This window comes from Oxyura jamaicensis, chromosome 19 (assembly GCF_011077185.1).
Source record: "Oxyura jamaicensis isolate SHBP4307 breed ruddy duck chromosome 19, BPBGC_Ojam_1.0, whole genome shotgun sequence".
Lineage (NCBI taxonomy): Eukaryota > Metazoa > Chordata > Aves > Anseriformes > Anatidae > Oxyura > Oxyura jamaicensis.
This window is the reverse complement of record NC_048911.1, coordinates 7,237,039-7,261,294: the sequence shown is the minus strand read 5'-3', so window position 1 is coordinate 7,261,294 and position 24,256 is coordinate 7,237,039. Positions and strand designations below refer to the sequence as shown.

Sequence of the window (24,256 nt, the reverse complement as noted above, 5' to 3'; positions counted from 1 at the left end):
CCTCGGAGCCTTCCCCCGGGCTCCTCGCACCTCAGGCGAGGCGGAGGGCTCCGGCCCAGCCCCCCACAGCCGCCCGGCCCCTCACAGCCCCCCCGGTCCCCTCACAGCCCCCCCGGCGCCCACCTGCCGCCGGCCCCGCTCCGCTGCTGGGGATGCTCCGGAGCCCTCGCCTCAGCTGCACCGGCCCCAACAGCCGCCAGGGGGAGGCCGCGAGGCACGCTGGGAAACGTAGTCCTCCCCCCCCCGCTCTCCTTCAGGGAGCCTCACGGAGCATGACGGGAAGTGTAGTTCTCCGTGCCCTCACGGGGCGCGCCGGGGTGCGGAGTCGCAGCGCCGCGGAACTACAACTCCCGTCACCCTCCTCCGCGTGACGGGAGCGGAGTGGCGGCCTCCTGAGGGGGTTCCGCGGTGATGGCGGCGGCGGCCCCGTCCCCTTCGTCGCCGGGCGGCCCGGAGCCGGAGCCGCCGGCGGTGCGGTACAGCGAGCTGCTGCAGCACCTGGTGGGCGAGCGGCGGCGGCCCCGAGCCTGGGACCCCGCCGCCCTGGGAGGAATCCCCAGCCCGGCCAAGAGCGAGGAGCAGAAGATGGTGGAGCGGGCCATGGAGAGCTGCGCCTTCAAGGCGGCGCTGGCCTGCGTGGGGGGTGCGCGGGGGGCCGGGGGGCTTTGGGGGGCTGTGAGGGGAGGGGGGGGATGTGGGGACAGGGGCTGGCAGTGGGGAGAGGTGAAGGAGCCGCCAGGGGACGAGCCCCAAGGCACGGAGGAGGGGGTGAGCAGGAGGCGAGGCCGCCGAGCTGCGACCCCCTGGGTTTTCCTCAGCCCTCAGAGCACCCCCGGGCTGTCACAGGGCCCAGGAAGGGATTTCCATCCACTTTCCCTTCTGCACAAGAAAGAGGTGGTCATGGTGCTTCTCCATGCAGCACAGGCCTGCAGCAGGAAAGGTGTCAGCATCAGTGCCCACAGCGTCACGATACGGGCCCTTCGTATCACTGTAATCCAGCAGAGGTTCACTTTATGCCTTTTCTCTTTCACAGGATTTGTTATCGGAGGAGCGTTTGGTGTCTTCACAGCTGGCATCGACACCAATGTTGGGTTTGACCCCAAGGATCCCTATCGCACGCCAACCGCGAAGGAGGTGCTGAAGGACATGGGGCAGAGAGGCATATCCTATGCGAAGAACTTTGCCATCGTAGGCGCGATGTTCTCCTGCACTGAGTGTGTGGTAGAATCGGTGAGTAAGGACTCCGTAAGCATTATGAAATGTTTTTATTATACACTCAGTAATCTCCTTTAATGGATTCAGATTAGTATGCGTATCCCCCTTGTAATGGGGTGAGGGGCTAGGCTACTTTAGGTTTGCTTCTTAGTCATTGAAGCTTTTCAGCTTTGCGACCTGCCTTCAGGACCGCAGTTCTCTGATGGAATAAGCAGAACTGCACACAACAGTGAAGTCCTTTTCAGTCTAAGTCCTGAATTTTGGCTAGTATGGGCATTGCTTTTTGAAACCCTAGCTACAAGTAATCTGTTATTACTTTAAAACATCAAACGGAAAGTTGCAAACTTGCAACGTGGTCATTCGAGCCTGCAAAAATTGCATATGCAGACAGGGATCCTTTGATCAAAGTTCTTAAGTAACAGGGCCTATTTTCATCTTGCACCTACAGCAAGAAACGGCCTCGTGCAGCTCAGCGGTAAACCTACCGGCCATCTTCTTAAATAGGAAAATTGGCCTGTTGTGAACTTCAGTACTGTCTTTTAATTGAAAGACAATTACTTCTTAAATCACATAGAAGAAAAGGGTATCTGCTTGTGTAATAAAGCAGAACAAACAGATCTCTGCACTGGTGAAAAACTGGTGTGCTTTGGCTATGGAAATTGTATATCATTGTCAGCAGGGTGCTGTGGCTCTCCCCTGTGCTGAGAACCAGGTTGCATGGCCAGGCTCAGTGCTGCAGTCTGGTGACTGTAGCACCTTTAAAATAGCGGAGCTGGTGCCAGTGCACAGCGCTGCCTTCTGGGGACTGTCTCGGCTCACCTGAGAGTCTCTGTTGTAGCTCTGCATTGCACCATAAGGATTTGTCTTACCTCTCCTGGTGACCTGCTCCTTCCCCTCCTCCTGGCCCTGCGAGGCTTATGTTTTAAAGTGCAGGGGGCCATCTGCTGAGAACAGAGGGAAAAACATCCTCATCTGAGACAGGGCTGGAAGGTCATTTCATCTCTCTTGGTATTAGTGCAGGCACTGAGCTTTTATTCCGTATTTATTTGTTGACTCTGCTTTTTAATTCCTCAGTATCGTGGAAAGTCAGACTGGAAGAACAGCGTTATTAGCGGCTGCATCACTGGAGGAGCGATCGGCTTCAGAGGTTGGTGGTGCCTGCTCTGAGCTATTTCTGTGATAAGGCTGTAATTCGGTTAGGTAGCAAGCAGTATTTTTAAAGCAACACACACTACAGATCTCTTTGCACGGGGTTATGGTTATGTCAGCGTGAGAGTGTACTCCAAACTGACAGAACTGCCATCTCTCTCGCTTTCCTGTCAGCTTGAAAGATATGCGTGGGTAGGGAAGGCTGTTGTACAGGACAGCGAGATTGGAGACAAATGAACAGAAGTGACTTGAAAGAAAATCAGGAAGTGGTGTTTGCTATCCACATGCTTCTGTGGTGTCATCGAGAGGGATCCAAAAATACGTGCAGAACAACTTAGTGAAGTTACAGCTCTTGTGTTAACAGAGCTGTACTTATATATACTATTTCACTGACAGGAGCTCTTTAACTTGCACAGCGTGTACAATGCTTCCCTCCGTTCTCCTGTATCAAATCAAACAGGCAATTCTATTTATTGCTCCTGTACAAGAGCAGGAGCACAGGTCCAGCAGGCACTCAGGGGGACTTTTTGGGGGAAGCCTTGAATGCTAAGAACACCCAAGTAGGAAGAGCTGCGCTGCTTATCAGAAGTATCAAACTTCTCTCACCTATCCTTAAGAAAACAAAAGCAAAATACCAAAACCAACAGAAAAGCTGACAGTTCACAGAGCAAAAAGAAACAAGTGTTCTCAAAAGAGCTTCTAATTGAGCCTGTTAAGTTGCGTCTGTCCTGGGCCTACTCCTCTTCGAGCTTTCCAAGTAGCAGCTGCTTTTCCATCCATCTCTTGTTCAACAGCAAAGCCCCTTGCAGTGCTCAGATCAGAGCACACTGAAATAATTAGTGGCCACTAGTATTTTCTCTCCTAACACTTGTAGGGAAAGTTAGGACCACAGCACCCAGTCACTGTGTCACTTCCTTCACCTCGGGCAGTGTTCCCTGGTAGAGGGCCGCCAGGCTCCTGCAGGTGAAAGCTTTCCAAGGCCGTACAGCATAGGCTAGTTACTGGGAGGAGAAATTTCTTTCCTATTTTGTCTCATTCTTTCCCATCCTTTTACGTTGCAGCTGGTTTGAAGGCAGGCGTTATCGGCTGTGGAGGATTTGCCGCTTTCTCTGCGGCAATTGATTACTACCTGCGGTAACGGTGGGATCCCTCGGGAGCAAGTTTTCCTTGTGTTCCAGTGCTGCTGCTAAGAGCCTGCATCACAGCAGAAGAACCATCGAACTTACCTTTCCGCTGCTTTGGAGTCCTGATCAGTGCAAGCTGGATGGTGCTGGCTGCTTTTCCTGAGTGACTAACAATAATCTGGCTCTGAGCCTTGGCATGCTGCTTCAGGCAGACTTGCAGGAATATGCAAGGATGGAGCCAGGCACAGTGAGCAGTATCACCAGGACGGATCAGCTGACTGTCAGTTTCCAGGAAACAAGCCTGGACTCTGAGCTTTCTGGATCCTTTGGGTCTGATTTTGATTAAGTCCGTTGCTAGCATCAAAAGAGGCAGGAGGACAATTTCGTAAAGAAATGCAGTGGTTTAGATGACCGTGTATTTGAACGTGCTGCAAGTGTTTAGCAGTTACCAGTTTGCAGCTTGCTGTTCTGTTGGGGAGAGGTAAGATCCTGTGGAGAAATAGTTTGTTCCAGGCTTTTCTTAAAATACCAACTGAAGACAAACCACCATCTGTACAACTTGCCTTATTTCAAGCACAGAATGAGAGCCAGATTTCTTTACCATTTCTTAAAGGGAAAAGCAAAAAGGAATCCTTAGCCTTAGAACCGTGTGGTTCCTGGCAGATGAACAAAACAGTTTAAGGGTAAAAAAGAGGTTGTTGCAGATGTATAATTCTCTGTAGCCACTTGGCTAGCCTGGTTTAACCTCACCATGGGAGCACAAATAGTCTTGCTACTGCTTTAACTGCCACAGGCTCACACCATCGGTTCCAGCAGTTTGATGGCTGGACTTTAAAGCAGAGTTGTGAGACTAAACCAGTGTCAGACAGCTAACTAGACATTCACTTAGCACACTGTTTCCTGTCACGTTCCTGCACCACCTCTGAGCACCCAAGTGTTAAACGGGGGGAAAGTGAAACATCACTTCTGCAGAGCATTGGTACTGAAGTCAGAACACCTGCTCATGAAGCTGGGGAGCTGCTCCCTTTTGGATTTGCTTTCTTGCTAGCTGTCTTGCTTTTCTGACCACAGGCTGTTCTTGGACCATGGAGGATAACTTTTATACTCAAAATAGTTTAGACTGGGTTCTAACCGTCCTTGAGCCACTGTGCAAGGGAGAGCACCCACCCTTATATTCATAGGGGCATAGAATGGTTTGGGTTGGACCTTAAAGATCATAAAATTCCACCCCCCCGCCATGGATAGTGACACCTACTAGACCAGATTGCTCAAAGCCCCATCTAGCTTTGCCTTAAACACTTTCCAGGGATGGGGCATCCGCAGCTTCTCCGGGCAGCCTGTTCTGCCTCACAGCAGTATCTCAAATTCAGCGCAAACATTTTCTGGGGATTTTCTCACCTACTTCCTTTCCTTTGCATTCCCGGTTTGATATGACAGCACTTGCTTACCTGGGAGAGCAACACCAGCAGGGTAGTTTAGCTGATACGGTGCTCAGTTTGGAGATGTATTGTGACCACACGGAAAGAAGTGGGGGCGACAGCTCCATGTGATCCATCAGATGAGGTTTCCAGATCGCCCGATCTCCCTCGCTGTGCCTGCTCAGTATCCTCAGGCCAGAAGCTGTGCAAGTCAGCTGAATTTGAAGCTTGAGTAATTCTGGGCTGATTAAACAAGCTGGCTCCAGACAGTCCAGGTTTTTTTTCCTCCAGAATGTACTGAAATGCAAGGATGTAGCCCAAACCATAAGATGTCTCTTAAAAGATTGCCTGGCACAATGCCCGTGCTTATACCACTGGCTTGAAACACGACTAGAAAGATTTCCACAGCTGAAAGAGAAGAAATTGCGAAGCCAAGGTGATCAGTTACTGCAAACAGCAACACCACAGGGCTTCTTTTGTGCAAATGTTGGGGCTTTGCATTTTTATTAACATTTTTTTTTCTTCACATGGTTTACAGCCATTTAAAGTTTATAATCTACAGAAATTGGAACAGAACACAAACAAAAATATATCCTTAACAACTTTTGAAAGTCAAATATTAATTAACAGTTCTATTCTACCTGTAGCTGCAGAAGTCCACCCCCCCGCCTTTCCTTCCTGCAGGAACAAACAAAAGCCCGTCACGGGGATTTTGGCCGCAGCCTGTTGTGCCGGGGCTGCGCGGCGCGGGCCTCCAGCCACCGTCACGCGGGGGGGATTTTGGCTGTACAGAGTCTCCATCTGGAATGACACTACGGTGGACAGAGACTTGGACACATGTAACAACTCAGACACACACAGGGATCCGTTGTGCAGTCAGATCTTAACGCTCGGCCTCCTTACTGGGTCCAGGGCCAAGACAGACGCCTGGTTCTTTTCTGCGCTGCTGTTTCCCTTCTGGTTAGCTGGTAGTCGAGAGGAGCAGGGTCTGGAGTGTGAGCCCTTTAGAGGGGGACTGAAAGGCTTCCCCTCTGGTAGTTGCTTTGCTGGTGGGGGGCTGGCAGGTGCTGCCTTCCCCGGGGAGGTGGGCTTAGGACATACCTGGAGCATCGGCTGGGCTTTACCTGGACCAGGCTGCTGGTTGGCAGGGTAAAGGCGACGACGCCGGCAGCAGGGACACGCTTGGTCACTTCTCATCATCTCCCTTTGGCACAGGAGCGCACAGGGCCAACGCAATCGAGGAGGGGGCTTTTCCCACGAGAACACAGACTCAGCTCACAGAGCCAAAGGTTTTGTGTCCCAGCAGGTACCAGCAGCTCCCTGTCAGCGTGGGAGGGCAGGGGATGGAGCCAGGCGCTGGGAGGGCAGCCGGGGCACAGCCTCGAGCACGTGCGGGCACCCTGCCACGGGACACAGCGCGGCCGCCCCGGCCGTCAGCCTGGGGTCAAGAGCTGGAGCCATCAAACCACTTAGCGAGAGCACTTCTGCCTCCAGTAGCAAGGGCCAGGCCAAACAGCCTACCAGGACTTTCCTCCCCCATCCCTGAGCCAAGGAGGGAAACCAAACCTCCCCGTTCTCGTGGCTGCAGCAGGAGTGCCACTGCCCCGGGCAGCTCTGCCGCGGGGTGCAGCCAGAGTTGGATGCTCAAGAGTCAGCAACCTGCTGGCAGTGTTTGGCTGGAAGGGGCACGCAGGGAGCTAAGGCAGGGACACGGATGTACAGACACGGCAGGGCAAAACTCCAGTCTCTTGCTTGGCAAGAACAAGGCCGAGACCTTGTCGGGAAAATGGGAGCTGACCCCCAGCCCGCGGCTCCGCGGTCAGCCCGCCGTAGCGCCTCGTCCCAGCCCTGCTCCACCAGGTTACCCCAAAACACTACGTGGCAATGCCAAGCAGCGAGGGAAGCGACCACCCTGCTGCACCCACACAGGCAAAGCGCGGGGTAAGAGCAGCCGAGGGAGGGGACTGGCCTGAAAGCACCCGGCAGCGACGCGGCGAGGAGGCAGCGGCACCCTGCTCCCAGGCTCTCACGGGGCAGAGCAGGATCCAGGCAGCGAGGCAAAGCGAGGCTGGTCGTGGCCATCAGGGAGGGAGCCCCACGAGCTCCCAGAGAGGCTGCGCCGAGCGTGCAGGCACGGGGCAGCAGCCGGGCACCCGTGGGATGCTGCAGGCTCCGAGCGGGGCGAGGCGATGGGCACCGGGTGGGAAGGAGTCCAGGAGAAAACGAGCCAAGGGGGAAGCCTGTGTCCACAGCCCTTGTCAGTCACTACCTCTTCCGTTGAACAAATATACAGAAAACAATTCTTGAACACGAGAAGGGACATAAGACACGACTACTTTACAGAGCGGCACGGTGCCTGGGGTGGGACCAGGCCTTCGGTACGCGATTGTACAGGAGCTGCAGGCGGCACCGTCCTGGGGCCAGGCCGATCTCCCCGGGGGCCTTGATCCGGTCCATGGCCCCCAGCGGGGAGCTGGGAGTGTTTGCAGCTGGTGCCTCCTCCCTGCAGGCTACACGTCCGTGGAGAAGTAAAGTGTGTTGCGCTTCAGCTCAGTGAAGGAGATGGGAGGATGCTGCAGGTAGTAGAGGAGGACCTGGACCTGCGGCAGGCAAATGGGGGGTGTTAGGGCCAGGCAGCGGGGGAGCTGCCAGGTGCCAGCTTGCCCCGTGCAGCCACCTCCTGCGAGGAGGGACAAGTCCACCCAGACAGGCTGGTGAAACCCTCTGGGTGCGGGCATGGGCCGGGTCCCAGCACCACCAGCTCGGCTCTCACCTGGGCCATCACGTCGTGGGACCAGATGTCGGAGGCCAGGGTGAGGTGTCCTTTGCTCTCCCCCTCCGAGGGTCTCAGCAGTGTCGGCCCGAACACTGTGGCCAGGTTGTGGAGGGACATTTTGTTGATGGGCTCCTTTTCCGCTACCCTGGGGGATAAGGGGAAAGCACAACCATGAGCTCCCAAAGCCTCCGCCCAGGGCAGCGCAGCCACCGGGTGCCACGGGAGGGACAAACGCTGACCTCCCCCCGCCACCCTCCAGCCCTGGCAGGACAACTCCAGTTGCAGCAGCCCCGTGGCCCCAACAGACCCAGGGGCAGGGCAGGGAGCTCTGCCCCCTTCACGGCCTCCGCAGGAGCCGCTGGGCCTGGCTGGGAGCCCTGGGCGTGATGTGGCAGCGACCGAGCCCTGGCTTGCTTGCGAGCTGCAGAGCCTCCGCCCTGCCCCAGCCCCTGCAGAGGGTACGGGGGGCTCTGCACCGGCCCCCTGACCCCATGGGACCCCAAGAAGCCGCCAACAAGTGAGCAGGGCCATAACACTGCCGTGTTAGCAGGCGGCCGCGCTCCCCAGCTGAGGCCCGGCCAGGGGAGCAGATGTGGGAACTGGCTGTGCCCAGTTCTCAGGGTGGAAATGGATTTTCCTTCCCCACCCCCAGCAGCAATCACTTTTTCTGTTTGCTTTTAGCCAAAGCAGAGAAAAACGCGTCACGATGCGAGTAACACGAGCCGCCAGCCCCGTTCCCAACCTCGTGGCACGCTCTGGCCGGGCCCTGCGTGCCGCACCACGGTCCTGCCGCCAGCCCTGCGCCCACCGCAGGTTTTGGGGTCCCTGCACTGCCCTTCCCCAGGCTTGGCCGCACTCTCCCAGCTGCAAAAGGAGCCAGGAGCAGCCGAAATGGAGCGGGCAGGGGAGCTACAGCTGCTGCCATGATGGGGAGCTGCACGGTGCTGCTGAGCTGAACACCCCCGGGGCTCGGCCGCCCGCCGCAGACAAGTTGCGGGGATCAGAGCAATGCGCTGGGCAGGGGCTGCTCCCGCGCAGATCGGGGGGGACGCAGTGCTCAGTTTTCCTGCTAAGAGGGCACCGCACGGTCCCAAACTGATTCCCCGCCCCGTGCTGAGGCCAGCTGGTCCCCACAGGGAGCTCATCCAAGCAGCTGCACGCAGGCTAAGGCAGCCAAGAGCTGCCTCCTGCCAAAGGATGCGTGCTCCCTGCAGAGCGGAGCTGTGCGAAGGGCCCTGTGCTCTGCAGGGTCCCCGCTGCCACCACCACCAGCGACCCCGGGCCTCCAGGGGCTGCTCTGTGTCACAGAACAGCCCCAGGATCCCACAGATCCCCCGGTGAATGCACCAGGGCCCAGGGACGCAGAGTTGTGTGCACCCCTGGGGCTGCACCCTGTGGAGGGGCCTGGAGAAGGGAAAGGCCACGGCAAGCTGCCCAAACCCCAAATCCTGCCCCATTCTGCACCAGCCCAGCATCACCTGGTGAGGGACCAGCCACGGCCACGGGGCATGTGGGCACCCCCAGCAGCTCCTCCCGTGCTCGTGGCCCACCCCCAGGCAAAGCAGCGAGACAGCCTCTGCTCCCCCCCCACCCGTTACCTTTTCAAGTGCTCCAGCAGGAAGAGGAAAGTGATGAGGTTGGGGTCAGGCAGCGAGCGGAGAAGGTGCATCATGCAGTTCTCCTTGGCAGCAGGATCCGAGAGGGCTGGAGGCGAGGAAAGAGAGGGCTCAGGGCAGGGACCAAGCCCTGCGCGAGCAGGGCAGCAGGGAGGAGGGTGCTGGCAGCGTGGCCAGACCCGTTACCGGTCCCCGGGCCCTTACCGATGCCCTCCATGAAGGCGGGGTACAGTCTGTCAGTGAGGAGGGGCTCGGGCAGCTCCCGGAAATACAGCTTGAGCGTGCCGGCGATGGCGTTGATGTCCATGTCGCTCAGCATCACCAGGATGTCCTTGTTATCTGTCCAGAGAGCAGCCCCGTGTGACACCTCCTGTTCGCCAACACCCCAAGCAGCACCGTCCCCAGCCCCGGTGCACCACCGAGGGCCCCTCTGGACGTGGTAGCCCCAGGAAGGGGATCTGGGGACCCTGGTGAGGATTCATCCAGCTCCTGGCCCTCCCGCTGCCATCAGGAGCAGGCAGTTTGGCCTCGGCAGGGTTGGGCAGCAGGCCGCGGAACAACTTTCAAATCCATCTGCAACCTTGCCCTGACTCAGTGTCTCCCTGGGAGCCGGCCAGGCGCGGAGGCAGATCAGAGCCATCGGCACACAAACACCACTGCAAATAGGTCAGGGCAAAGCGGGGCTGTGGGGCTCCCTTGCGGGGGGCTCAGGGCCGGGGCTGCCCGTGCCCCAAACATGGCAGGGCAGAAATTCCTGCAGCACCAACTCCGAGCTTTTACCTCCTCATCCCCAGCCCCTTCAGCACCCACCCGCGCACCTCACAGGTGGCGCAGTGCAATGGGCAGTCCCTGGGCTTGCAGCCCCAGGGGGGTGCTCGGTGCCCATCACTCACTCGCATCGAAGACAGCCTTCAAGGCCTGGATGTCCGTGGCAACGCCGGAGATCCTGTAGATGCCGACCTCCTCGATGCCCCTCTTCTCCACCTCCTCGATGCACTGGCGCACGATGTAAGGCACCTTGGAGCGCTCGCGCCTGGCTCGGAAAGCAGAGGTGTCAGCGGCGATTTTCGGGGCCCCACCAGCCCCAAGCTGAGGCAGGATCCACGTGCAGGGCAGGAGGGATGGGGCAGGTCCCCCGTGTCCCCCAAACCCCAGAGCCCACAGGGAGAGGGAGGGAGCAGCCACCCCCAGCCCCGCACGCACTTGGTGACGACGCTGATTTTGACTCCGAAGACGCCGGTCTGCTTTTTGGACGGCGTCCTCTTCAGGCTCATGTCCCTGCTCGTGAACTTCATGGAGAACTCCACCTTGATCTGCGGGGACATCCTGGCCGTCACCTCGGCGTCACACGGAGGCACGGCCCCGCAGCACGCCCAAAGCTCGGGTCTACACCTCGCCAAAGGGAGGAACCACCAAGCCCACCCCGCTGCCGCCCGAGGAAGGGGCTTTGGGCCCCGCTTACCCCGTTCATCTCAATCACGTCCATGTGCCAGTTCTTGGTCTGCACGGCCTGAGGGTCCAGCTGCAGGAAGAGACAACGCGTCAGGGTTGGACACCAGCGGGGACAGTCCGGGGTCCCTTGGGTTGGGCGCTGGACCCGGTGGGATCAGTTCCCCCAGCCCCTGGCTGAACACACACCCCAGCAGCAAGAAATTTCCAAGAATCGGGACTATTTCTGGAGGCAGATTGATGGAACAGAACTAGGGCAGTGTTTTCCATGCAGAAAAAAACAACATCTCCCAATAGCCAGGGCTATTTATAACCCCTGGGAATGACGGGCTCTGCTATTTCTGGCTTTCGGGCTAGCAGGGGACTCGGTGACGCTTCCCCAGGGCCACAGCGAGGTTCTGGCGTTCCCAAGGCCCCAACGCTCATGGCAGAGAGGTGGCACAGAGCTGTCCCCAATCCTCCATGGCACAGGACCGGGGCAGAGAGGACAGCAGTGACCCCGGTCCCAAGAGGGGACAGAGATCAGGGCCCTCAGCCCCAGGGACAGGACGATGAGGATGCAACACTGGGATGAGGAAGGCTGGCACCAGCTCACCTTACTGCGGGACTGGGGGGGTCTGCTCCCACCCGAGGGCACGGGGGCTCTGCCACAGCAGCTGGCCCTCGCTCCAGCTGCCTTCTGGGGCTTTTTGGTCCCCAGCTGGTGCCATCGATCCGGCCCCATCGATCCTCGTAATGCACGGGGCAGCGCCTGGCACTAATGTCCCCTCGGGGAAGGGGACGGGACGCGGAGCTGGCGGGGGTCCCGGGGCTGCGAGTGCACAGCTGCCAGGCGAGGCTCGTGCCACGTGCACGGGGTCACTGCTCAAGGACGCGGGAGTTTCCTTTAGCAGCTGCTGGCTCGGGAGATGCTCGGGGTGAGCACAAAGATTGTCCAGAGCTGTCACTTCGGCCGCAGAGCTGCCATTCCCCTGCCCCAGCTTTGGGCCACTCATGAAGCCACCACGCATCGCGCTGCGGTCCCTCGTGTCCCCTCCTGCACACCAAGACCCGAACTGCCCCGGCTCCCGGCACAGCCCCAGCACCGCGGCATGGCCTGAGCTCAGCCTCGGGCAGCAGGAAGAGGGGATGTGGAGCTCAGCCAGGGGACGTCAGCTGGGGACAAACAGGCCCCACGGTTGTCCCAAGCACCACCTGGGCTGGCCGATCCAAGACAGCCGGACCCTGCCCAGCACCCGGCTGCTGTCCCCAGCGCCATTCCCACGAGGCCGGGCAGCTCCTCCGCCCCCCGCTGCCACGTGAGGTGCTGCGGTTTTCAGCAAAGTCTCCCGACGCTGATCCCCTCCCCGGCGCCCCAGCACGGGAGGGCCCGGGTGAGCGCCGTGACGCCTTCACCCCGCCAGCCCTGCGGCTGCTGGAAACAGAGGGGAGAGCAGGAGGAGGAGGAGAAGGAGGAGGAAGGCTGCAGCTGCCCCAGGCTCCCAAGGGGCCCCGCAGCAGGTTTGGACGCAAGGATCACGAGGCTGCAGCTGGACCACAGCCAACCCCAGCCCTGCCACTGAAGCTCCTCGTGTCCCTCCCCACCAGCGCCGGTCCCCCCACAGTGCCCGATGCTGGGCACGGGGCATTGCCACCGCGCACCCACCACAGCCACCGCCATGCCCTGCGCAGCAGCAGCGGGGCTCTGGCCGGGTCCCCAAGGGCTTTCACCCCTTCTCCACACGCAGCCACGTCCCCCTCGTGGCACCGATGCAGAAGCTGCCTTGTCACCGCAGCCCCGGCAGCGAGGAGCAAAGCGCCCAGCCCCAGGCGCGGCAGCGAAGCCGTTCGTTCCCCAGCCAGGTCGGGAGCCGTGGGCCTCCCCCTCCACGGCGCGAGTTTAATTGGAAACACCACACGTCTTCCCCAGCCCCGTCCCGTGGGTCCCCCGTCTCCGATGGCCCTGGCAGCGCACATCTGGAAGGGCTTTAGCAGGCTCCAAACAAAGCCCTAATAAAAGCCAGGTTGGCTGCCACGAGCACTGCAAACCTCACCCCGAGCACAGCGCGTTCCCCCAGCCGCACCGCGGCCCCCCCACTTCTGTCACTGCCCCAAATTTGAGCTGGCTCAGCTGGAGTCACCCAGCTCCCCTGCACCCTGCAGCTGGGGACGGTCCCCGGGGGGCACCGTGCTCTGAGCTGGCCCCAGTGCTCTCCAAGCCCTGCCCGCAGCCCTGCTACAGCCACTGCCACGTCCCCACGGGACACAGCTCCCACGCGTGGGAGGACGGATGGGAGCATCTGCCCACGGCGCCAGAGGCACCTCCTGCCCACATGGCGCTGGCAAACACCCAGGCTCAGCTACTGCCACTGTCACCATCTCCTCCCCCTGCACCAAAGGGAGCTGCCTCGCTCCGGCACGGCCCGGGCACGGCCCCGAGCTGGTGGGGAGGATGGCACGGCTGGGGAGGATGGCACCCCCAGCTCCGGCCCACAGAGACTCGCCTTCAACCTCTTCTCCCACATTAGCTGAAGGTGTTTGCTTGCACGAGGCCCCTTGGCGCAGGGGCAGAGGTGGCAGCAGGGCAGGCAACGAGCAGTCCTGCAGGGCTGCGTGCATCTTGGGGGCTCTGGTGGCACAGGAACCCTCGTGGTGGCCCTGAGGACCCCGAGCACCGGGATGCTGCCGGGCACATCCCCTCCTCGTGCCTCTCACCCATGAGGTCACCCGATGCATCAGCCTGGGGTGAAGCCATCCTGAGCAAAGCGGTGACTCAGCCGGCGTGGCTGTCTCCCCCTGTGTCACCCTGGGAGCGGGATCCCAGGGGAGCTGCTACAGCCGGGGTCGCTTCCCCCCGGCACGGCTCCCATGGGCGCACATGGTGACAGAGCCACGCTACAGGGACAGAGCAGCCCCTGCAGCAGCCCAGAGCAAAGCAGAGACCACAAAAAACAGCGGTTCAGAGCCCCATCTGACAGCGACCCTAAAAGCAGGACATGCCTGCTGCACGCAGGGACCCAGGCACGGTCTTACTGCAGCCGAGCTCCCATGCAGGACAGCTCACAGTGACACAGCCCCTGCTCACCCGTCTGCCCCGCGTCCTGGGAAGCAAAAACCTCCTCTGGTTTTGCCCCAGCAACAGCCACCAGGCAGCTCCCGCCGCAGCCCTCGCGGCCCCTAATCCCCTCTGCGGGAGCTGCACGGAATCGAGGTTAATGACGCTGCGTCACAGCCAGCCCTGCTGCCACCGAGCCCCCCTCGCTGTTGACAAACTGAACCCGCACGTGCCGGGGAAGCTCCTGCCTTTCATCACACTGGAGGGAAGCCCCCAGGGTCCCCGAGTCCCCCAGGACAGCCTGCGGTGGTGCCGTGTCCTCCCGTCACCCCTTTGAGCACCCCTGCCCTTCATCCTCCCCCCAAAAACAGGCAGCACCTACTGCTTGGGGCAGGGGGGCAGCACCCCAGGGTGCCCCAGCACCCCGGCTGCACCCCGTGCAACACAACCAGCCTGGCACAAAGCAGCTCAGCATCCCCCGGGGAAGAAGGGGAAGAGGAAAACAAGCGCTGAGCAGGCTGCAAAGTATTCACAAAGCTCCCGAAGCACCCAAACAGAGACCCCAAAGCAAGGCGGTACCGAGGCGCACCCATACCCGAGCCCCCCCTCCTGAACAAAGCCACCGGGTATGGAGAAGCCATCAGGGTGCACCCCCCCCCGCCCCAACGCCACGTCCCCCTGAGCCCCCCTGGCACCTTCTGCCTCAGCAGCTTGCTGCGCACCCGGCCCCAGAGGCGGGCGCCGGTGGTGGAGGGCCGCTTGCCCTCGGGTTCCTCCGGGCCAGGCTCCAGGCGCTCGCCCCCAGGACTGGGGCTGCCGTCGGGCTGCACCAGCACGTCCGTCATCATTGACGCCGCTTCGGCTCCCGGGGTGCCAGAGGAGAGGCTGGGGGGCCCCAGGGTGGCCGGGGGGGGTTAGCAGAGCAGCGGCATCCCCGCTGCTGCTTGGGCACGGAGGTCAGCGGTGGCTGGGGACAGCCCGGCTCGGGCGGCGGGCAGGCGAGCAGCCTGGGCTCATCTTCCAGGGTGTGAGCCAGGCTGGCGAGAGGCAGCTCGGCAGCCCCAAAGCCTCCCTCCCACTGCGAGGAAGTGACTCAAAGCAGCCCCCCCGGCGTCCCCCACGCGTTAACTCCCGCCCTGCCGCCTGCTGCGCCGCTCGGGACGGCTGCGCAGCCCCGCAGACAGGGACGGGGAGGCACCGCCGGAGCACCCCCGTGCCCCCTGCAGCAGCCAGGCTGGGCACAGCAAGGGGATGGAACTTTTGGGGTGTCCTGATGAGGTCTGGGGAGCAGGGACCCCTCTACACCTCCCCAGCCTGCCCTGGTCCTCTGTCACCTCCACTGGCGGTGGGGTGAGGTGGGGACAGCGTGGGGCAGAGGGAGGTGGGGGTGCCCTGGAGCATCACCACGGCTCCTCCCGACACACACGGCCTGGGCAAGGAGCCAGCAACGGGAATTGCACAGCACCCTGCCTCCACAGGGCTCAGCACCAGGCAGGATCTAGCCCTCAGGTCTGCATGAGGCACCCTGTGGGTCCCTGCAGGTCCAGGACAGCCCCGACACCACGGATCGTCCCCTTTTTGGAGCCTTTGCCAACCCTGTGCAAAGGGGGACCGGCCGGGGAGTGATTCCCTGCAGGGATGGCAGGCACCGTGCCCATGACAACACAGCCTCAGCTTCCACAGCCGCATCTCCTCCCCCTGCACCAAAACGGGGCCACACAGCCAGGGGGGGCTGCTCTGCCCTTCCCCGTCACCCCTGGCCCATATCTGTGCTGTCCCTTGTCCCTGGCTGCCACCTCCCCTGTCCTGCTGGGGCCAGGTGAGAGCAGGACAGCCCCACAGCCCCGCTCCCGATGGCGGGGACACCGCTCCGTCCTCAGCCCCGGGGACCTCCTCTCTTTCCCTTTCTCCTTCCCAGACTTTCGCACGGCAGAGCCAAGCTGTCCCTGCCCCGACCCCCGGTCTCCCGGCGTGACTCATGTTTGTTGACACGGGCTATTTCCAAGCACACAGCTGGGCTGAGCCCCGCGGGGCACCAAGCCCCTTCCCCAGCCCCTTGCATACCGCTTGGCCTCGTGCCACCCCTGCCCCACGCCAGGCAGGGCAGCAGAAGGGCAATTTCGGGTACAACCAAGCCCAGCCGAGCCCCATCTCCCATCCTGCACCCAGCGTGGTGCCACCCCACGTCGGCACCTCCTTCCCAGCAGCATTTCTGTGCTCCTTCCTCCTCCCCAGGGACCTGCCCTCAGCTACTTTCCCATGGAGCAGGCAGCCGGGCGCTTTGAAGTGTCCTCAGGCAGGGGGGGATGTGTCCCAGGCATCCCATCACAGCGGGGGGAGGCAGCCAGACCAGGGGTCCCACCAGGAAAGCGGGTGGGCATTGCCATCCCGAGCCATCCCCGCTGCCCGCTGGCCAAGGGGGGTGCCACGGGGCGCAGGGTCTGGGGGCTGCCGGCCCCTCTCCCACCACCCTGCTCACCTGGGAGCATCTTGGGGCAGCCCCGGCCTCCATCCCCCTGCCTGGCAACGGCCAATCAGAGGCGGCCGGGCCGTTGCCCTGGCAACCCCCCGTTGCCATAGCGGCGGCGGATGGAGGCGCAGGGGATGCGGATGGTGGCAGAGGGGACAGTGGCAGCCAGCGAGGAGGGTGCGCTGGGCTGGCAGGGGAGATGTGGGGCTGGATGCTCAGAGACCTCCAGGAGGCAGACAGCAGGCTCGTGCCTCTCCCCCCTTGGCCACAGCAACCCCTCCCCGCAGCCCATGGGGTGAGCTGATCCCAAGGACCGGGGCTGGGCGCACGCCTGGGGGGTGGCCGTCATCTTTGCCACCTCCCTGGCATCCCCTCTCGCTTTGTCCCACCTCTGCTGAGGCCATCACACCCCAGGATCATCGCCCGCGTGCCCGATGCTCATCCTCCTCGCTGCCTTCAGCCCCGAGCACAGACCCCTGCGCTCGGCTCCCGGCATATCCCAGCACCGCATCCCAGCGGGCTGGCCCCAAGAGGTACAGGCTGGGCAAGAAGGTGCCCGAAAATCCCAGCACATACCTGGATCTGCCCCTTGCCCATGATCTTGTCTACGATTTCGTTGTTGTCCTTGTTGAGCTTGGTCTTGTCGTAGCATTTCTCGTAGCAGAGGATGCGCAGGGACTGGGAGCCTTCCAGCTCGATCTCAAACTCCTGGGAGCAGACGGAGGGCGGCTCAGCCCCAGCACCCGAAACGTCTCTGAAACCAGGGCTGGAAGGTGGGCACGATCCCTTCCCCGCATCCCTCCAGCCTCCTCTCACCTCATTCCACTGCGGCTCGGTTGTGTCCCGGAAAACTCTGGTCTTGGCTTTGCTGACGAAGTAGCCAAAGGAGTCCACCTCCAGCGTGCAGTAGAGGTCTGGGGGGAGGAGACACCGCTGAGCGCTCCCCTAACATGTCCCCATGGAGCTGCTGGGACCCCGGGGGCTCACGGGGCCCTGTGCCAGGCCCAGCTCTCGCCCCAGCCCCTCGGAGCGAGGGCAGGTGCTGCACTTACTGGCCGACTGCTTGAAGCCCTTGGCAGAGTGGACGATGACATGCAGGAACCCGTAGAGCCCGGGGGACTCGTCGTCTGCAAGGCAAGGAGCAGAGGGGTCATTAAAGCTCTGGTTTTGACCCCCCAACAGCCCCCCGAGGCAGGATCTGCCGTAATGAGCCCCAGCACGGCCCCCAGGTGCCTGCAGTGACACCCCCTTGTCCCCAACCCCCTGGAGGGCTCCTCCCGAAGGTCTGGAGGAGGACAAGCATCCCCTGCGGCCCATCAGCCCTGCCGGACATCCCGAGCTCCCCGATGCTGGGGGTGCTCCCAGGGGGCTGGCTGGTAGCACTGGGGCCACCCTGATCCTGCCCAGCCCGCAGGGACATGGCTGGGACCCCAAAACCAGCCCCGTGTCACGGCTGGGAACTCTGTGCATGGGAGCCCAGCTCTGCTCCGGCAGTGCCACCTGCTGGGGACACGTCCCCCTGCACAGCCAGGGACCCTGCTCGAGGCGAAGGACCCCACACACCCTCCCCACGTCACCCCCATGCCAACTGGGGCCAGCAGCCCAGCAGACACTCACCATCCTTATTGCTGGTGACCGGGATGTTGTGGACGGTGCGGAGCTTGAAGCAGGATCCCGTCAGCACCTGCAGCTCCACCGAGCTCAGCACGAAGGCCTGGAGGTCTGGGGCACGAGAGGGGCTTCAGAGGGACGCAGCCAGGACCAGCCCCAAGGGAGCAGATGGGCTGCAATCCCACGGGGCTGATCCATAGCAGCACCCTAGGGGAAAGGAGTCCCAAGGGGGCCTCGGCAGCCTGAGAATTACCCTTTTTCTGCAGTTTCTGAATGGCCTCCCTCCACTCGGACCTCTCGTAGTCGGAGGACAGCAGGAACAGGTAGCTCTGGAAGAGAGAGGGCGATGCTGTGGGGCTGAGGCTTGTCCCTCCCCGGCCAGCATGGCCCCAGCCCCTCCAGCCCCCCTCACCTTCCCGTTGCGGTTGTGGATGCGGAAGGGGATGGCGGGCGAGTTGAGGAGCAGCCAGAACTCGTTCTCAAACATCTTCTTCTTGAGACGCTCGATGGCACGGCTCTGCCCCTTGTTGGCTTTCTGCAAGGCAGGGAGAGGACACAGGGACTGGGTCAAGCACGAGAGATCTCTCCGGTACCCCAGGGTGCTATCTGCCCATCCCCAACCCCACCAGGGTGGTCTGGCACCCCATGGGCACCCCACACCCTTCCCAGCCCTTCTCACCTCCTTCTGCACCTCGCTCTTGATGGCCGAGATCTTCATCTTCATGTCCTCCAGCTCGTGGTCGGGGATGACGTGCACCTGCGGGCAGTGCTCCGACTCCTCCGGCGAGGGGAACACCAGGTCGGCCAGGGGCACGTACCACTTGCAGTCGTACTGCTGGTGCTTCCTGCGGCCGAGGCGGGGGTGCTGAGCATCCTCAGCATCCTCCCAGCCCTCCCAGTCCCCCATCTCCACCCCATGCCACTTCCTGCTGGAGGACGGGGCCCCCAGCGCCCTCCTTACCCCACCGCCGTCTTCTTCAGCTTGGCGCAGAGCAGCACGTCGGTGAAGAGGAAGACGTGCCGCAGCTTCCGCGAGCCCTCCGACAGCTCCACCAGGAAGCCGTCCTTGATGAGCTGCCGGGTCTGGGGGGAGCAGGGCTGGTGTGAGAGCGGGCAGAGAGCAAGGGCCAGCACCCCACGGGGCCTGGATGCCCCTGTCCCCCTCCACGGCTCAGCCAACATGAGCACGGCAAGGTCCACGTCCTCTGGGGACCATTTTGGGTCCCTAGGGTGCCACGAGCAGCGAGGACCAGAGCATGATCCATGCACCCAGAACTGTGTTGAAGACCCCCCCTCCACCTCCTGGCCGAGCACCGTGGAGCTCCTCGGGGTGGAGGCACCCACCACCCCGTGCCACCCTGCCTGCCTCACCTCCCCCTTGGGGGTGGTGACCGCTGTCCTCCGGGGGTCGATGTCCTCATTGATGCTGGAGAGGAAGTTCTGCGAGATGCGGAGGGCGTCCTGCAGCAGCGGGTAGTCGGGGTGGTCGGCTGGAGTGTGCTTGAGGAGGTCCTGGATGGGGTGGGCACTGGTGAGTGACCCGAGGGTGCCACCCACCCCCCAGCACCCACACTGGGGTGCCCCCCGTGGGCCTCCCCGGGCTGTGGGTGCCCAGCAGCAGCAGGGCATGGCTGATCTGGCACGAGGGGAGGTCTCCCTGGGGACATAGCCATCACCAGCCACCTGTCCCTACAACCCCTCGGTGTCCCCATCCCGCCCCAGGGCCGGCGTCACACTCACGTGCAGGACGAGGGTGCTCCGGGTGACACGGTCAATGGGTTTGTACAGCAGCGCTGCGGGAGACACGAAGGGTCAGCCAGCACTGAAAGCGGGGGGGCTCAGCCCCTTGCCCCCACCCCAGAGCCAGCACAGCACCCACAGAGGTGGGGACAGGAGGCTCCGGTCCCTGCTGGCTCACGGTAAGAGACCCCCTGGTGGCCCCGCACCCCGCCGTGACATGGCAGCGGGGTGGAAAAGCCGCTTGGCACCACCAGTGGCCCGGAGCTTTTTCAGTTTCCCTTTTTGCTCCACACTGGGTCCCATGCAGCTCCTTCCCCAAGCCCTGCTCCCACTGGCCCCAAGAGATGCTCTGGGGCTCCTTTCATCCCAGCAGCCAGACCTTCCTCCTCCTCCTCCTCCTCCTCCTCCTCCTCCTCATCCCCTCGCATGGGGCGTGCACGCGGTGCCGGGTCCCAGCGCCCCTCGCATGTCTCGGGGCTATTTATACCCAGACTGAGGCATCTGGATTTTCCCGACGATTCGGACCACTTCCCCAAACTGCAGGGCCCCGGTGGGGACGGGCGGCAGGCGAGAGGGGAAGAGGGAAACACGCCGCCCCCAAGCCACGCTGTGAGTCACGGAGGGGGTCCGGTCCCGTTCCCAAGGAGCTCGAGGGAGGGTGCTGTGGGAAGCTGGGGTCTGGGCACGGGGCTGGTCCCCACGCCTCGGTGGCGGCACGGAAAGCCGGAGCCCCTGCGGCACCCAGCGAGAGCGCTGCTCCGGGAGGGAGGGAGGGGATGCTCAGGGTGTCCACCCACCCCGCACGCAGGGAGGATGGAGCCTCCCGCTGCCATCGCTACAGGTACATGCTATGCACTTGGGAGCCCGCTGCGTCCCCAGGAGGGGCTGATCCTCCATCCCCATCCCCATCCGCGCGGTCCCCGGGGGCAGGCAGCGCAGGATGGCAGCGGGCAGGGAGGCGGGAGGTGCTCCAGCCCTGCTGGGAAGGGCGTTGCGGCCCCGAGCTGCTCGCAGCCTGCGGCGAGCAAACGGGGACCCCATCCCCATCGCCACCCCGGCGCAGAGCCCCCTCGAGCGGGGCTCCCCCCATCGCCGCCACCGGTACGAGCCCCAGCCCCGCGGGCCCGGCGAGCGCGTGGCCACGCGTGCCCGAGCCAAGGCGGCTCGATGGAGCCTGGAACAAAGACGCGCCCAACTTCAGGCTGCGGAGCACGATGCCGCCTCCAGCCAGCAAGGACAGCGGCCGGCACCCCACGGCAGGTGAAACACCCCCGGCCACATCCCCACCGCCCCCAGCCCCTCACCGTAGGTGCAGTTACAGCACAGGCGGACGATAACGAGGATTTCCATGGCAGCCCCGTCTCCGCGCAGCCATCCCTGCCTCCCCTCGGCAGCTCAGCCCGGCTGCGCCGCGGCATCGGCCCTCAGCACGGCTCCCAGTGAGGGAGGAGGGGGTGGGCAGGGGGTGGGGGGCTGCTGCACGCCCCCAGCATCCTCACGAGGGGCGTCCCCCCCACCACCACCAGCACCGCGCACGGGAACACAGAAGGGCTCCGCTCCCGGGAGCCGCTCGGTAATGCACCCGCAGACAAAAGGCTGCAGCCCCCTCCCCACGCCCACCCCGCGCTTGCCGTACCCTCCATGGTGACGGACGTGTGGCTCTCCTTCGAGTCCTTGGGGCCCTTCACCTTCAGCTCCTAGGGAGGAAAAGGCCCGCCGGGGGGGCCGAGAGGGCTGAGGGCTGGGGCAGGTCATTGCTCAAGGCTGGGGGGCTCCGCATCCACCATGCACCCAGATATCCCCCCCCCACCCTCAGCCCCAGCCTGGCCACGCGTGGGTGCTGGGGCTGTGGTTGTACCCCACAGAGCAGCCCCCGTGGGACACTCAGGTCTCCCCGGAGCAGCACTGGTCCCACGGAGGGACCCCAAGCAGGGGCCAAATCCTGAAGGATTCAGCACAGCACCGAGGCCACGGCCGTCCTGGCACAGCTGCAGATGGCTCTGCCCCACAGATGGTCCCCAAAAGTCCCTCGGGCAGGGGGAGCCCCTCTGTGGGGTGCACGTGGTTGACGTGGCCACAGGGACGATGGCCCCTGCCCCACCCCGTGGCACATGCTCTGACCCCACAGCGCAGACCTGGCCCCGCTCACCTCCGAGATCTTCTGGAACTGGTAATTGCTCTGGCTGCACTTCTCGGCCGTCTCCAGCGCGATTTTGTAGTTATCCACAAAGGCCTTGTACACCCCAAGCTGGCTGGCCTGCAGGCATGGGTGGGGGGTCAGACAGCCCCCCCTGGGGCTCCCTGCACCCCCAGGAGGCCAGGCAGGAGCCATGGGGACCAAAACTCGCCACGGGCTGCCCCTCGAGCCAGAGGGGAGCAGAGCAGAGCCCCGGGGAAGGCGCGTACCAGCTTCTGGAAGAGGTGGCCCATGGTGATGTTGCTGTCCCACTGCTGCACCTTGGGGCACAGGCTGTCGTAGAACTCCTTGTGGATCTCGTAGATATCCTGGATCTTGTAGAAAATGGTCTCAATCTGCTGGAGGGTGAGGACGGGCTGCGACGTGGTGGCCGTGGCCTTCAGCGGCTTCATGGGCTGCCGGGCGAGGAGAAGGGAGAGCATCTGAAACCAGGGCACGGAGCAGAAACAGCCCCGGGGGTTCCTGCAGCCCTCCGAGGGGGACAGCTCTGGGATGACCCTGGACCCCCCCCGCACGAGGGGCTGTCGCTGCGTGTCGATGCTCCTGTGCCCCTGGGACTTCCCCGTCTGCATCAGCAGCGACCCTCGCGTTGTGCAACGACGTCCTGACCGCGAGGGCCGGCGTGTCCGCGGGAGGAAGCGGGGCTGGAAATACTTCTGTGCCGGGCAGGCTGGCGGGGGGTGGGGACCTGCCCTGACAGAAGGGACCCCATCCACCCATCCTGGGGGACCCCCCCGGCTGTGCTCACCAAGAGGAGTGCCTCCAGCTGGTTGATGTAGATCTCCTCGCTGGCCAGGAAGCCGGAGAGCACCAGCTTCCGCATCTCCAGCCCTTTGCCAGCGTCTCGCTCGCCCTGTGCGACACAGCAAGGAGCCCGGCTCAGTCACACCAGCACGGGATGGAGCCCCCACACCCTGGCGTCCCCACGTGGACACACGGCCCTGCCACCACGGGGACACCACGGTGAGACCAAGCACGTGCTGGCGGGGCAGCACGGCCAGTCTGGAGCCAGCTGGGGAGCCAGGGAGGCTCCTTGCTGGCCCAGAGCCCGGCACTGCGGGCAGTGCTCCAGGGCGGTATGGCACGGCACGACACAGCTCTCCCCGGGCAGAGTCCAGAGGCACCCCTTGGAATCACGCCCAGCGGCGCCATGCGGGCCGGCACCACCCTTTTCTCCGCCTGGGGCTTCCTCTGGGAAAGTGCCACCCCACGCGGTCACCGATGGCCCCTACGTGGTGGCATCAGGGCAGGTCTGGTGTTGGGAGGGGGTTTGGGAGCTGCACCCACCCTGAAACTGCTCCTTGGCATGCCAGAAGCCTTCACTCTGCTTGGTGGGACACACATCCCATCCCCGACACCGGCATGGCCCTGAACTCCTGGGTCCTGGACTACCTCGAACACCCGCCGTGCCCAGAGTCCCACCCCAGCTCCAAAAGCCACGCTCAGGAGCTGGGCTTCGCACCAGGCAGAGACACAGCACCCAGACCCTCATCTCCTCCCTTAACCAGGCTGCTACAGCCCCTTTCGGAGAGGATCACAACTCCCACCTCGTTGCTCCAGGCAATTTGGGACGGTTCAGAGACCACCAGGTCCTGTCTGCCCCCATCCCGCACTGCCTGGGGAGACCCCTGTGCCGTCACCCGGCTCTGCTGGCCCCAAATATCATGCCGGGGGTCCGGCAGCAGCAGCCACACACGGGTGCAGTGGGCGGCACCAGCACCCCCCCCCGGATGGGAGCGCAGCCAGGAAGTGCACGCCGTCTCTGGGACCAGCATCGCCCGTCCTGCCCCTCTCGGTCCCAATCCTCGGCTGCCACGAGCCCGGTGCCCCCCACCAAGCTGCACCTTTAAGGCCGGGCTGTGGTGAGCAGCGGGGGGGTGCCCAGGGAGCTCGCTCGGTGCTGGCGGGCTCGCTGCCACCGATTAGTCACGGGCTCTTCCTGCTTCCCCAGAGGCTGGGCCCTGCGTGAGAGCAGGGAAGATAAGGGGCCGTCTGTGCCGGGGACCCACGACACCCCCTGGGGACGGTGCCAGCCTGACCCCGTGGCCCCGAGGGGCAAGGAGCTCACCCTCAAGCAGGGTCCAGCCACCCTGTGTCAGAAACTCCAAGGAGAGGAGGGATGGAGACCCCCCCCCAGCCCCATGGCAGTCCCCACAGGGCACCCAAGTAAGGTGGGCGAGGAAAGGCGCAGGGCTGTGGCCGTACGGGGGCACAGCCCCAGGGTCCAGCGGGGTTGGGGGCACTTTAGGGGGTTCTGCCTGGGGCTGCGTGGGGATTCAGTGGCACAGAGCGGTCCAGCTTCTTCCCGAGCATCCCAGCTCTGCCAACACGGCATCCCACCCCAGCGGGCATGCGCAAGCACCAGCTGAGCCCTTGGCACCCTCTCCCCTCCCCACCACTGCCCCAGAAAACCTCGCACCCTAACCCCAAGAACTGGGCTGGCAGCGGCGAGGTGCC

The 24,256-nt window shown here is 62.9% G+C and overlaps 2 protein-coding genes across 6 annotated transcripts in view; one reads left to right on the top strand and one right to left on the bottom strand.

The window, feature by feature from the left end:
- Nucleotides 1-374: 374 nt before the first annotated feature.
- On the top strand, nucleotides 375-4,035 carry TIMM22 (translocase of inner mitochondrial membrane 22). Its single transcript, XM_035342981.1, has 4 exons — nucleotides 375-643; nucleotides 1,034-1,230; nucleotides 2,290-2,362; nucleotides 3,426-4,035. The coding sequence occupies exons 1-4, from the start codon at nucleotides 412-414 to the stop codon at nucleotides 3,500-3,502; spliced, it is 579 nt and encodes a 192-aa protein (XP_035198872.1). The 5' UTR covers nucleotides 375-411; the 3' UTR covers nucleotides 3,503-4,035.
- Nucleotides 4,036-5,377: 1,342 nt separating this feature from the next.
- Nucleotides 5,378-24,256, bottom strand: part of ABR (ABR activator of RhoGEF and GTPase) — a 34,448-nt gene continuing 15,569 nt past the window's right edge. For 2 of the 5 annotated variants that reach the window (XM_035342959.1, XM_035342960.1), the window contains 21 exons: nucleotides 22,548-22,652; nucleotides 22,009-22,194; nucleotides 21,752-21,859; nucleotides 21,239-21,299; nucleotides 19,603-19,655; nucleotides 19,234-19,374; nucleotides 18,824-18,945; nucleotides 18,542-18,707; nucleotides 18,275-18,397; nucleotides 18,116-18,191; nucleotides 17,869-17,973; nucleotides 17,304-17,378; nucleotides 17,068-17,165; nucleotides 16,828-16,959; nucleotides 10,761-10,820; nucleotides 10,502-10,611; nucleotides 10,192-10,331; nucleotides 9,503-9,637; nucleotides 9,281-9,386; nucleotides 7,680-7,827; nucleotides 7,417-7,506 (listed from right to left, as the gene is read on the bottom strand). In XM_035342959.1, coding sequence (XP_035198850.1) covers nucleotides 7,417-7,506; nucleotides 7,680-7,827; nucleotides 9,281-9,386; nucleotides 9,503-9,637; nucleotides 10,192-10,331; nucleotides 10,502-10,611; nucleotides 10,761-10,820; nucleotides 16,828-16,959; nucleotides 17,068-17,165; nucleotides 17,304-17,378; nucleotides 17,869-17,973; nucleotides 18,116-18,191; nucleotides 18,275-18,397; nucleotides 18,542-18,707; nucleotides 18,824-18,945; nucleotides 19,234-19,374; nucleotides 19,603-19,655; nucleotides 21,239-21,299; nucleotides 21,752-21,859; nucleotides 22,009-22,194; nucleotides 22,548-22,652 — 2,340 coding nt within the window. Of the gene's footprint in view, nucleotides 7,507-7,679; nucleotides 7,828-9,280; nucleotides 9,387-9,502; nucleotides 9,638-10,191; nucleotides 10,332-10,501; nucleotides 10,612-10,760; nucleotides 10,821-14,476; nucleotides 15,474-16,827; nucleotides 16,960-17,067; nucleotides 17,166-17,303; nucleotides 17,379-17,868; nucleotides 17,974-18,115; nucleotides 18,192-18,274; nucleotides 18,398-18,541; nucleotides 18,708-18,823; nucleotides 18,946-19,233; nucleotides 19,375-19,602; nucleotides 19,656-20,906; nucleotides 21,167-21,238; nucleotides 21,300-21,751; nucleotides 21,860-22,008; nucleotides 22,195-22,547; nucleotides 22,653-24,256 lie in introns of those variants that run through there. The other 3 variants (XM_035342958.1, XM_035342961.1, XM_035342962.1) reach the window with 3 other exon arrangements.